The sequence below is a fragment of the Podarcis raffonei genome, chromosome 5, assembly GCF_027172205.1.
Source record: "Podarcis raffonei isolate rPodRaf1 chromosome 5, rPodRaf1.pri, whole genome shotgun sequence".
NCBI lineage: Eukaryota > Metazoa > Chordata > Lepidosauria > Squamata > Lacertidae > Podarcis > Podarcis raffonei.
This window is the reverse complement of record NC_070606.1, coordinates 86,236,397-86,249,996: the sequence shown is the minus strand read 5'-3', so window position 1 is coordinate 86,249,996 and position 13,600 is coordinate 86,236,397. Positions and strand designations below refer to the sequence as shown.

The following is a 13,600-nucleotide window of genomic DNA, read 5'->3' as shown; positions in this document are numbered from 1 at the left end:
CATTCCCATATTCCACGGCCTCTTTGAGGGTTAGGAAGCGCGCTTGGCCGTCTCCATGCTAGCAAACGACAAAGGTCGCTCAGGAAAGAATGGAGAAAACTTGTGCTTTCCTAGCAAGCGCCCCTCGGCTTTTGATCTTGCGCTTTTGCCGAGCTGGACGCTGCTACAAGTGAAAACCCCCGACCCCAGGTCTCTCCCACTTTTACAGCTAAGATCCGATGAAAATTGCTCAGAAATCAATCCCACTGATTTCAATGAAACCTAGGCCCATACAAGTGCTTAGATTTGCTGCCAATGCACCTGACTCTGAGTATGCTTATTCCGAGGCAAGTCCCACTTGTCTGCAAGTCAAGAATGCAGAGGATGCTAAAGCTGGCCACAAATGATCCAATCTGCGTTAAATCCTGTGGCTTTAAATCCTATGGAAATGGAGCAGGGCTTGAAAGCGACTGACTCCGACGCTGAGCTGTGACCATCAATTCAGAAGCAAAATTCCAGCGATTGGCTTCCGATCATTGTGTTTAGGATCGGATGCCTCTCCTGTCCTAGGGTTCAGGCAGGGGCCACCCCCAGGCAGGTGGAGAGACAGGGAATCCAGAGGAGAAGGTGCACCCCCAAATCCGGAACAATTTGGTCTCGCAGAACTGGCTCAGCATCGGGGCTGAGAGACCGTAATTTTCTTTTATGGCGTCTGGCAGGATTTTGCTACAGATATTAATGGGAACATAAATAGCGCCGAGAAGGTATTGAACAAAACTGTTTAGTGCAAGGAGGTTGTTCTGGAGCAATTTTTTTTATTTTATTTTTTTGCAAAAATCATTATGTAGCTTGGGTTGATTCATTCCCCAAACAGGAGCCAGTTTCTCCCAAGCATGTTTTCGATAGATGTTTTCGATAGATGTGCACCCCGCCCCCGCCGCCGCCGCCGCTCCCCGCTTCAACCATCCCTTGTCATTAAAGCGAATGAAAGGAATCTGATTTCATGATCGCCATCTAGTTAAATATGTATCCAGGGGAAGATGAAAGATATGATAGGATCCCTGTGACAAAACAAGGGTTAGGAGTAGTGTGCAAATACACCCCGCTCCAATCTGCATCCATTGCCCCGATCCTACATCTATTACTTCTGAAGTATCTTCAGGTGATTTAAATGCACCCCCTATTTTTATTTTTGTTAACATTCTGGATGTGTTGTTTATATTGCAGAATTGCACTGCTGCAAGATCCTGCACATTTTATTGGAGGTATAAGGGTGCTCGGGACTGCAGCCGCGCAGCCCAAGCCTAAGCACGTTTACTCGGAAGTTAGACCACTGAATTCAATGGGACTTTCCTCCTAGTAAGCTTTAATATTAATGCATCTATGAATTGTATATTCATCGGGGGACTGAACGAACCTTTCGGCCCTAAACAAGGCTGACTTCTCCTACAGTCCCTATGCACGCTTACTTGGGAGTAAACCTCACGGCATTTCTGAGTAAATATGCTTAGGATCAGGCTACTCCTGGCTGAGTTCGATCCGAATTGACTTCCAAAGTGAGGCGGCGTTCCACTGCGAGTCCGACTGAAGCAAAAGGGGGCTTACTTTCAAGTAAACGAGATTAGGATCGGGACCCAAGGGTTCCGAGCGCTGGGATGCGACGGACGGCATTGCAACCCGAGAGAAGCAAGGTCGTGGAAACCACCGCAAGTCCCACCGGGATGAGATAAGAGAGGGGCTACTCTAGAGTAAAGGGGAGCGGAGGATCAGAGCCAGAAATGTGCCTGGAAGGGATAGTCCTGCCGATCAACTCTTCCCCACACAACCCTCTTCGTTTGTACTCGGCTAAAGGACAGAGGGGGGAACCCATTGGAGTCAATGGGTCTCCTCTGGAGTCACGGTGCCTTCTGCAAACACCAACAGGAAAGTGTCAGTGCAGTATCTCAGAGCCCGGGAGTTTGCACCGCCAGGCCTATAGGGATGACCGAGTATCATAAATATTTATTCTCCTCCCTCTCCGCTTAGATATATAGGTGTCAGAAGGAAGCGGCTTTGCGGTTATACAAAACTGGGCTCCCCTCTCTCTCTGCCTCTCCCGGATGGCGGCGGGGCGCAGAGACTCAGACTCCCTCGGGGAAACTCGGGCGACAGGTCCCGTGTCCGTCTGAGAAGACGAGGCTGCGAGCCTCAACATCGGAGAGGGGCCCCCCCCGCAACCCCCAACCTCTCTGTCTCTATGGTTGGGTGGGTGTATCCAGGGGACGCCGGGTTGGTCCACTGCACATAAGCGAAATAATTGTTGTGCTGGTGAGAAAAGTGTGTGCGCCTGGGGGTGGGGGGAGCGCACGGGCCAAGGGCGCACGAAGAAGAATCGCCGTGCACAATTAATAAATCGCAGGTCGTATCAGCTCCATCATCCGGCATCATCCCTCTCTTTAAAAAGTCTGCATGGGCGCTCATGTCAATTGGTGTTCTCTCCCTGGCTTAGATTCCCCCAAGCGAGCAAAAGAGAGATCTCCACACACCCGCCGCCCCGCGCCTTAGTCCCTTTCCTGCGATCTTCTGCCCAAGATCCCTTAAATCCAAAAGTGAAAGATCGCTCCAAACTTTTTTTTTTTTTTGGCGGCGCCCGGGAGATGTTGAAAGGGGGGGGGATTGCGCGGGGGGAGGGCGAGCGAGAGGAGAGCGAGAGGGAGAAGCCGCCCTTGCGCATGTGCGAAGGTGTCCAAACTGACAATGCTGGAGAAGATAGCAAGCTTTGGGGTTGGGAGAGAGAGAGAAACAGAGTGAGTGAGAAAGAGAGAAAGAAAAGAGTGGGGGAAGCAGGAAGGAAAAGGAAAAAAAAACAACAGAGAAAGGGGGAGAGAGAGAGATAGCGGGGGGGAAAGCCCCTCCATTGATTTCCATCCCCACCCCCCACCCCGACCCCAGATATCCCCCCCAAAGCAACCATCCAAGCAACGTCCGCGGGATTTGGCAGCAATGCGATCCAAAGGCAGAGCGAGGAAACTGGCCGCAAGTAGGTGCAATCGCTCTTTCTGTTGCGCGCCCCCCCGCGCCCCCCCCCGCGCCGTCCGCGCTCCCTTCTGTGCCCCGCTAGACGTCCGGGAAAGATGTGGGTCCGTGGGGTGGGATGGAGAGGGCGGGGAGGGTGGGGGTCAGCCACTGGCCCCACAGATCCGGCCCGCCCCCGGCGCAGAACTGGCCCCCGAGAGTCTCCGCTGCCCAACATCCATCCACCTCGCGGCTGGTTTGCTGGAGAGACAGAGGGAGAGATGGTGCGCGGCGGCGGCGGCGGCGGCGGCGCGTTGGGTTTCTCTCCTCTCTCTTTTCTCTCCTCTTCCTCGCCTCGGACGCGGGGAGCCGGACGGGGGGGGGGGTGGAGAGGTACCGGCTGGGCTGCCTGGCTTGGCTTGGCTGTGCCCGGCGCTGTTTGTGTGTTTGTCTGCCGGGGTGGCGGCGAGAGGGAGAGGGAGGAGGGGGGGCGGGGAAGGATCGCTGGTGAACTTCAGCCGAGGCGGCGAAAGAGTTGAGGAAAAGTTCAGCCGCGCCGAAGAAGAGCGCCGCAAGTTGCTCGCTCGCTCCGGCGAGGGAGGGAGGGAGGGAGGGAGGCAGAGGCTGCAAGGACGCCGAGCGCCCCTAGTGGGCGCTGCTGGCTCTGTGAAATCAACATTAAAAACAAGCGCGTGGGGAAGGGAAGGAGGGGAGGCCGCAAAAGCAGCAGCAGGAGGAGTAGACGGTGGTGGCAACCTGCAGCCCAGGAGTTGGAGCGATGGCTTTGCTGGGACAGGTTGGGTGCAGGGGAGAAAGCATGCATGCACTTAACGCAGCAGCAGGGGACTCCTCGCCAGCCGATGGGGATTTTTTGTTTTTCCTCTTCGAGTTGGGGGTTGTCCATTTCAAGCTGAGCCCCCCCCCCCCGCAACAACACCAGGGCAAGATCCAGCCGCTCCGGGCTTTTGGAAGAACCTCCTTGGCTCGAGTGGCTCTGGTCAGCGAGGAAATACCTCCCCCCCCAACACGCAACTTAGCCAAACAAACTCGCGCTCTGCGCGTGTGAGCGCTGCTTCTTTGGCGCGCGCACGTGTGCAACTGCCTCCCCCCGACCCGTGCACACGCGTCTCCCGTTCCTGTGGCACGTGCAAAAGGAACAGCCCGCAGCATACACGTGTACAGGCGGGAATACTGTTCCAGGAAAGGTTGCCTAAACAACGACGAGTCTTCCTTTTCTAGTTCTGGTGCTATTATTTATATTTTTTTAAGTGTGGGGGGCAAGTGTGTGAGTTACATAACAAAGCAGGAACTAGCGATCTCGGCTTCCCTACCAGTAACGGTCTCCTTTTCCTTGTTGAAAGCGTAAAATAATAATAACAGCAGCAATAATAAAAGGAATATGTTCCGTCGCGGAAGGGAGACTTACAAAGTTTTCCTTCGCTTGGGAGTTCCGGCTTTTTCCGCTTGATAGTCCTCGGTTGAGGTGGCCAAACTGGCCTGCCTGAGATTCTCAGCGGCAGCTCCCAGCTGGATCTCCTTATTTTCCTGTCTGTTTATTTCACATATTAAAAAAACTAATAATAATAATAATACCCCCTCAAGAAGCAGCTAGAGCTGGTCAGTTTCAATTTTAACTTGATGCAGTTACAAGGCATGTTTTGAAGTGCGAGCTCGGTGAGGTGGAAGCGATTGGGCCGCACTTTTCTTTTTTTGCTTTGGCATCCTCGGAGACCCACGATGATCTTGTCAATTTCACGCGTCCTCCTCTAACAGTTTGCTACAGACTGCAGTGGCGGCTGGCAATCTTGGAGCCGGAGTCTCCGTCTATCCTTACGAGCCGATCAAACATTATGTGTGCGATTCTCCATCTCTCCTCCTCCCCTCGCACAGCCGGCCATACATACAACTTACTGAAATTTCCATTGACTCCACCGCTATTTTGTATGTAAACTTACATACAAAATGTGCTCAGGGCTGCACTCCTGTACTTTAGCTTGGGCTTGAGACTCACTTGAACATGTTGGGAATTGGGATTCACTTCCTAGCAAACGTTCGAAGCACCATCGGGCTTTGTGCGAATGCAAACCGCGCAGTTAATTCAAGTTTACCTCTTTTACGCTGCTGGGGAAGAATCGTTTTCTTGACTGCAACTCGCAGTGCAACAGATGCAGCCTTGCCTCGTTTTTTGCAAGGGAGCTGATTTCTTGTGCGTCCCGTCCCCTCACCCCATTTACCTAGCTCCTGGACAAGTCCTCTTTATTTATTTCATGCTATATTTGTGTTTGTTTCACTACATTGTTACTTTGATTTCCAACTGGGGGGGGGAGGGGAGAGAGAGAGAAAGGTGGCGGCGAGAACGGCAGGCAAAACGTTGCAGAAGTTGTGTGACATTTTTAAAAGGCCGATTATTTGCTTGTTTGGGGAGAAAATCGCGCGCGGGGAGGGGGAGGGAGGAGGGAGGAAAGCACAAGATCTCATTGGATTACTGTCTAATTTTCTGTGAAACAGACCAAACCCCCCCCCGCTCTTCCTCCACCTCGCCTGCGTTTGATTAGCTGGTTTTTGTTCCCCCAAAAGCAGATGTATCCAGTCGACACAATTTGAAAACAGATCCGTTATTCATTTAATAAAAAAAGGAAAGTTGCAGATGCGCCGATCGCAGCAGATACGTAAAGATCCCCTTATCTAAAGGCACCGAGTTAAGTCCAGTAGCAAACCCAGCAGGGATCTTATTTCTGGCACGGTCCGTGGCTGATGTTCACCGCAGCTGTGAGATAGTCTGTTGCTGCCTTTAGATACGGCGCAGAGCATTCGCCAAAACTTTCTGACGTGCCTTGAGATGTACACTTAGGAAGCTGCGTGGTCCGCCTTCTGCAACCCATAGGTTGCAAACGGAGAGAATAAGTGCAGCAGAAACCGCTTTCCCACGTTTACAAACCCTGTTTCTTTTCGCCTTCGATCACCACGTCAATTTCGCTGGCGCCTGTAGAATTAAATCGTTGATTTTTATTTATTAAAAATGTCTTCAGCTTTCTCCCTTTTTCCGCTTGCGCACCTCCCTACACCCCCCCATCAAAGAAACTTACTATTCATTTACGAAGTTATATGAGGTTGCCTGGGGGCGGGAGAAACCACGATCAAGCTGTTCTGTAAATGTGATTCTCAGGTTGGAAGATACCTGGGTACCCCACGCTTTACCTGGAAGCAAGTTCAATTGAAACCCGTGAAACCCGTTTACTTATTGCTAAGTAAACCGAGTTGTCTATGCCCAAATTCAGTCAAGTCCGGCCTGTTCCTTAAGCAAAGCGAGACACTTTAGGCGATAAAAGGTTTGTTCTTAGAAAGCAACGCAAGTTTCAGGTTATGTGGCCTGATTTTAACCTTGATCATATTAAAGATATTCGCTGTTTTTAATAAAAAAAATTAAAAGCAACAGAAAAGCGACAAAGCTTGTGGATGATGGGGCAAGTCGGAAACGGCCGCATTATTTGGAAAACCATAATTTTAAGTCGCTGAAAAATGAACTCGCAACATGCTAGCCACTCTGAGACTGTAACAGTTGCAGAGAATGTGCAGCCTCTGTGTGACATTTACCGTTACGTGGTCACGATCCGAGCAAAGAGAAGCGCTTTTGGGGGTCGCAAGCCTACACTTTACCCGGGAGCAAGCAAACAAGAGTGGGGCGCACTTTTTATGTGTCCGCGTAATTTACTCCGATTACAAGGTGCCAATCCACACAACGCACTTACTAGCGAAGCAAAGAGTAGGACGTCTTGACTTCGACGGCAGAGTTCAGCACGTGTTCAGATCTCTTCCCCCATAAAAAAAAATATCAGTGGGACTTTGAACGCGGCTCACTTGGGCTGGATTGGGCTCTCCCCGCGGGCTATTCTGGCGCCTCTGCTTGCACGTGAGAACCAGCTGGAAGCGACGCTCTTGCTCGGGCTCTAGGGAGGGTTAGGGCTCTCCCCCACCTCTTCTCCCCACCCGCCCGGGCCTAAAATCCCCTACGGAGGAGAGCGCGACTTTCTGCAGAAGAAAATCCCACTCCGCGCAAGCGAACTAGGCGGCCAGCACAAGCCCCGCTGGTAGTGGTTAGAGACACCCTATAGCCCCGTAAAGAAGCAGAAGGTGATCAGATTAGGCGAACACCCGTGCCTTATAAAAGGAGTTACTTGTACTTTTACACTTTATCACCAGTCTAAAAAAAAACCAACACACAACACACCACCCAAAAAAACAGGCAATTGGAGCAAGCCGCGATGGATCCAAGTCTCTCCAACCCTTTGAGAGTAAGCTAACACTTTACCAAGTTTCAACAAGTCCCCCCCCCCCCCCGCGCTCCGACGCTTGTGAGTTTGCCCTCTGCCTGTTTTTTTTTTAGAGGAAAGGGTGAAGAGAAGGGGGGGGGGAAACACCTCGCTTGAGTAAAAAGCAAAGCAGACGAATCAGACTTTATTTCCTCGCTTTGTTAGGACTCCTCATATTGGGCTATCTGATGAGTCCCAAACACGCGAGGTGCTTTTTTATGGAAAGGCTTCTTTATTTGCCATTGCTATCCTCTCAAGCTTTTTTTTTTTATTTTTGCATTGGCCACCTTGGGCGCAAATAGCCTCCTTTCGTACAAACAAGCAAACAAAATCGAGCAGCAGCAACAAGACCACAATCCGGCGTTGCTGTTGGTTTTCGCCGCTCGAAAGTGGGGAGGGAGGTTTCCTAGTCTCTTTCTGTTTGGAAGCGGAGCTTGGCCAAAAGATGGACCGCGGGCGGTGCTGGTGGGGCGGAGAGAGACCGAGACAGGGAGGGGTGCGTCCCGTGTTTTCGCCACCGCCGGCTCCCACGCTGATGGAGAACTTGGTCCCTAGTCAGAGGCGCATCCCTCCGTGTCAACATCACTTCGCTTAGCAAGATGCCAAGGCGTTCAGTCAATAGGCGTCTAGCGTAAAGACCTCGCGCCCGCAGCGCGCATCCTCGCTAGTTTGCACACTGGGCGAGAACTTAGCTTAACCATCCGCCTCCGCCCTCCCCCGCCCCCTTAGCCCTGTTGAGACTGCTTGGAAGCCTAGTCTTTTAATGCCCACACTCACCCAACCAACCCCCAGCATACGCTGGCTGTTGAAGGCTTGTTGAATCTGCTTCTTGCGCCGCAGAGTCTCTTGGACCTGCTTATTCTCCCTCTCTTCTCCTTATGCCCAGATCGCATGCTGGGCTGTCTCTTCCCTCAAAGCTATCCTCAAACCCCACCTTTCCTAGGAATTCTTCCCCTTGGGATTCCTTGACTCCCATTTTCTTTTCTTTCCTCTTCCTCTATGGCGGTGTGGTGGGCAACCCCTAGGCACAGGGCGGCAGGGGCAAATGTGGTCCTTCAGGGCTTCCTCTGTGGCCCTTGGGACTCTCTCAGCCAGCCCCTCATTGGCTCTGCTCTACACCTTTCATACCTGGGTCTGCCTGGCTGGGAGGTGTCCACCAATTCTGATAGTGCCTCTTGCTTGCCTGAATAAAGAGGAATGCATGAATGTGTAGAAATCAGCCTACTACACAAAAGCAACATTTGCATTCCTTGTTCTGCCAGCTTTTACTTCTGTCCCTGGCCTTCAGGGTTGAGAAAGGTTCCCTATTGCTGCTTTCTGGTCGTTCAGACTGTATGATCCTTGAGGCACAGACCTGTATCTGTGTTGGTTTATTGTTTGCTTGTTTCTCTGTGTATAGCTACTAGTGCAATGTGTAACTCAAAGGAAGAGCAGAAGAGAGGCAGCTGGAGGTGAAACTACACAAATCCCAAGTGCAACAGTGGAACATATTTAAGATCTCTTCATGACAACCAGTTGCCTTCAGGAACACCTACCTTTTATTCCCAATTTTAAAAATGGCAAAAATATTGTGAAATCCTATTATTGTATTCTACTTTAATTACCGTAACCCAGAATAACTACTTCCCCAACTGCATTTGCCCAGTAGCCATAGTAACCACATAAGAATGCACTGTGTGAGTGTGTGCAGAATCCACCTTTTCCAGCTGCTCCTATTTGAATATGGCAGAATATTGAGCCTGTTAGGAAATAATTCATCTTCGTTAAGTGATCTTGAATTAATTGCAGATAAATTATGCTGGTGGTTGTGGGGCTGACTATGAGTGACTATGAACTGAGCCAGCGGACTTGCATATGCAAGATCATTCTGCTTTTAATCCCACACATACAATTGCTGCATGCATGGATCCCTTACGTAAAGTCTTTGGAGAACTACGAAACAAGTTTAATAACCTCTCCAGCCCAGGACCTTAAAATAAGGGGTAGCAGAGAAGCCCTACAAACAAGAGAAGGCAGAATACCTTCAGTGGAAGGAACTAACAATAAGGAACACCAAGACTCTATCTAACTAATAGAGATACTGTAAGGGCCATGCTGAGAGGTGAGAGCTGGGAGTTTGCAGGATCTGTGTAGGGACAGCACCTGAAAACAGATTCTGATATTGCTGGGGCTATTTTTATGACCCATTTGGTTCAAGACAGCCATGGGGAGAAACTTTGCTTGCCCTGAGTTCCCAAGCACACTGGAGACCTTCTTCAGAAGCCCTGCTCTGCTTTCCCTCCTCTAGTCGAGGGACAATATTATTAGGAATATAAAAAAGCTGCCTTATACTGAGTCAGATCATTCATTAATCTACTCTGACCAGCAGTGGCTCTCCAGGATTTCAGGTAGGAACTTTCCCCAGCCCTACCTGGAAACCCCAGGGCATTGAACCTGGGACTTTCTATATGCAACACATCAGTCCTTCTACTCAGCTACAGTCCTTCCAAAAGGGAGAGGGCCTTTTCAGAAGTGGTGGCCTGACTTTGGAATGCCCTTCCCAAGGAGGCAAGTCTGGTGCTGACATTACAAGTTTTTAAGCACCTTCCTATCTGCCCAGGCATTTTAAAATAATTGTTGGAATTTTGCTCTCTTCTGTTTTTGTAGTTTTTCAGGTTTGTATTTACCCCCTGCTATGCTGTGTTTCATTATATGCTGATTTAAATTTTTTATGTTGCAAATAAGTTTTATGCATGCTGCTCCAGCATGTTTCGGTGATAGGTAATTAAGAAGTATTTTTTTTAATATGTATAGCTGCTACACTGAGCATGTGAATGAGCATACATTGGCAAATAGTGGATTTGGCTTTCGATCCCACACTGTAAGCCACTGGAAATATGGCTTAGCAAGGGCATATTATATAAAGCTATGGTTAGAATCATGGAATCAGAGAATTGTAGAGTTGGAAGGGACCCTCAGGATCATCTAGCCCAGTCCTCTGCAATGCAGGAATATGCAACTGTCCCATACGGGGATTGAACCTGCAACCTTGGCCAAACACTGTAACCAACTGAGCTATCCAGGTTGATGTACATGATGCTCTCCCTACAGACCAGAAGTCAGCATGGACTAGCCTTTTCCTAAATCTGGAATGTGCTGGAACATTCACATGGGCAGGTGCACTATATAGTTTAGGAGGCTGCAAGGAAAAGTGGATAGAGAAATATGTGAAGGGGCCATGAGAACAACCTAAGGAGCAGAGTATGAATACTCATGCTTAGGGTAAAATGGCAGTTTATTCCTAGGATTACAGTAGATGGCATCTGTTGCAATTCAGAATCATAAACATTAAAGAGGGTTCAATGGGACATAGGTTGTATCCATTGCTCAATGTCACTGGGCCCAGGGACACAGTATTCACATAGACACATACGAAGTTGACATATATAGTCATACCTCGGGTTACAGACACTTCAGGTTGCTATTTTTCGGGTTGCGGACCGCCAAAACCCGGAAGTACCAGAATGGGTTACTTCCGGGTTTCAACAGCCGCGCATACGCTAAATCGCGCTTTGTGCATGCGCAGAAGAGCCGAATTGCAACCTCCGCGTGCACAGATGTGCTGCTGCAGGTTGCGGACGCTGTGGGTTGCGAATATGCATCCCGCATGGATCACGTTCGCAACCCGAGCCTCCACTGTACTGAATCCAGGTCACTGGTCTATCCAGCTCAGTATTGTTTACACTGACCGACGGTGCGTTTCCAGGTTTTCAAATGGAGGAAATTCCCAACCCTACCTGAAGATGCCTGGGATTGAACTTGGGACTTTCCTCATGCAAAACAGATGCTCTACCACTGATCCTTAGCCTGTCCCCTTGATTTATTCCGCTTTGCTGTGAGATTAGATTAGATTGGGTGGTATCGGGAATCAGAGATGACTAGAGAGTTGTGATCTAACAGGATTTGGTATTTGCTTTTGGTATGTGAAGAACCACTCAAATAGTAATGTTTGTGAGACAGCAGTCAGTCTGAGCAACAGGGAAGCCTCTTTTGTCCCGGAGAAAGGTTAGCACATGTCTGCTACAAGGGCTGACGTATAACATTTTAAAATTCATTCTGATGAACATGATATGTGATATGCATGCATTTCAACATGGTCTTTTAGATAGTTCAACGTTTGTTAAAGTTGTAACCTGGCCCAGGCAAGATTAGCTTGTGTGAATTCAGGGATAATATTTGAGGTTAAAGTGAGATTGCAGGAGGGGAGGATCAATATTCGCAGTAAGATTCAAAGGCTTGCTGTTGGACACGTTCAGTATTAAACTGCAGAAGAAAGTAGTGTGTTGGAAGAGTATCTGCTGTGACTCATTCTTAAGTATGTAATGATAAGGAACACAAGAAGCTGCCTTATACTGAAACAGGCCACTGATAAATCCAGCTCAGCATTCTGACCAATCCATCTCAGTACTGTATGTATTTTACACTGACTTACGGTGGCTCTCTAGGATTTTGGACAAGAGTTCTTTGCAGTCCTACTTGGAGATGCCAGGGAATGAACCTGATGCCATTTGCATACAGAGTGTGTGCTCTGCACTGAGCTATGGCTCTTCTCCAAGCAATAAGCTTACTGTAAGCAAAGAGGCGTATGCCTTTGACATGCATAGGTAGAACACAGACCTGTTTCATTGTTTATGAGAGTGTAGAACTAGTGAGCTGGCAAGGGACATTCGTTTCTGAACAATAATCACATGTGCTCCGAAACACAGCTGTGCATTAATATAAGCTGTTATGGACCATGCTGTCCTTCTGCTTTTAGACCAAGCATTGCCCGCTAATAATGAATGCCAGGCATCAAAGCCAGGCATGGATCAGACCCACTTGCCTGGGTGCAAGTTGAAACAGGGCTAGACTTTTATCCTAGGAAAACAGTAACTACGTTGAATTAAATTTTAAAAAGTTTTGGAGCTGCCTGGCAAGAAGCAGCCTTGAGGAGCCTTAGGGGTATGCTATAACTTTTGATAAGTTATTGTTGTTTTAACATTAACCCTGCCTTGCATTTGCTGCCTTGCTCCCCATCTGCTCTACCTGCATCTTTGTAAATAAATAGGCACAGCCAAAAATACCGCAAATCTCCAGTGCTCTATTCTCCCAAGGAAACTGACCCTTTAAACACCCCTGGGACTTCCTTCCTCCTGGTAGATGTTATATCCTATAACATATATTAGAACTATATACGCTATATATAGCAAATGTACTATACAATACATGGCAAGCTATTCTGTCGTAAAATACACATCTGCGTTACATATACTTTATTGAGAAACAATAATATGGGTCTGCACACATACATGGGTATTTGGAATAAATGACTCATGAAAGTCAGATAATATTGAAGAGTACAAGTAGTACCATACTGTGTTTCTGAAGTATGTGTGTAAAACATAGAAACTCGAATAAAATTATCTTCTTGATCCATGAATGCATTTGTAATTATATTACAAGTAACTTTTCCTGTTTGTATGATCTATTGTACTTTTTAATGGACATATTGTAACAGGCATATACAGTGTAGAGTTATTGGAAGAGAAAGTTGAATATTTCATAGATACACAATGTACTGCACACCTAGAATGATAGGGGTGTTGGGAGATGTCAGCCACCAGCATCCAGAAAGCGACAGGTACCCCAATCCCTGACCTTGGCTGCCTCTCTTTTTCTCATGGCAAACTTTGTATCTGAATGAAAAAGGGAGAGCATTTGTAAGCATTTTAGAATTTTTAGTCAAAATTAAGCAGTATACACATTTTGTTTAATTAATTAATTAATAAAAAACAATAAAGACCAATGCTAATAATAATAATAATAATAATAATAATAATAATAATAATAATGCATTTTTTTGCAAGGCTCTTGGCAATAAACCTTTCTACTGCTATGTGGAAAGGTTTGGTGTATGTTTCCAGAGGCACCTAGAACAAACTGAGGCTGACATAGCTCCTTTAATTCTACACTAATATCCCTATATATTCTACACTAATCTCTCTCTCTCTCTCTCTGTGTGTGTGTGTGTGTAAATTTTCCCAGACGTTAAACCTTGAATTACCTTGCCAACATCTTTCCTTTTGTGGAAGGGCTATAGCTCAGTGATTTGCTTGCAAAAGGTCCCAGTCTCAATCTCTGGCATCTTCAGGTATGGTTGGCAAAGACTCCCATCTGAATCCCTGGAGAGCCACTGCCAGTAAACATAGACAGTAGTGAGCTGAATGGATGGACCAATGTTCACACTTGGTACAAGCCAGCTTCCTATGTTCTTTCCCCAAGATTCCCCTTCCAGCCTT

At 48.1% G+C, this 13,600-nt stretch overlaps 1 protein-coding gene and 1 long non-coding RNA gene across 14 annotated transcripts in view; one reads left to right on the top strand and one right to left on the bottom strand.

Moving 5' to 3' along the window:
* The first annotated feature begins 2,900 nt into the window (after nucleotides 1–2,900).
* Nucleotides 2,901–13,600, top strand: part of MECOM (MDS1 and EVI1 complex locus) — a 467,205-nt gene continuing 456,505 nt past the window's right edge. For 10 of the 13 annotated variants that reach the window (XM_053390482.1, XM_053390479.1, XM_053390473.1 and 7 more), the window contains exon 1: nucleotides 2,901–2,998. In XM_053390482.1, coding sequence (XP_053246457.1) covers nucleotides 2,962–2,998 — 37 coding nt within the window. In that variant the 5' untranslated portion in view covers nucleotides 2,901–2,961. The remainder of the gene's footprint in view (nucleotides 2,999–13,600) is intronic. The other 3 variants (XM_053390489.1, XM_053390488.1, XM_053390487.1) reach the window with 1 other exon arrangement.
* The window catches only part of LOC128414747 (uncharacterized), a 54,445-nt gene continuing 53,766 nt past the window's right edge, over nucleotides 12,922–13,600 (bottom strand). Inside the window, exon 3 of the long non-coding RNA XR_008330723.1 lies at nucleotides 12,922–12,997. This is a non-coding gene — a long non-coding RNA (uncharacterized LOC128414747). The remainder of the gene's footprint in view (nucleotides 12,998–13,600) is intronic.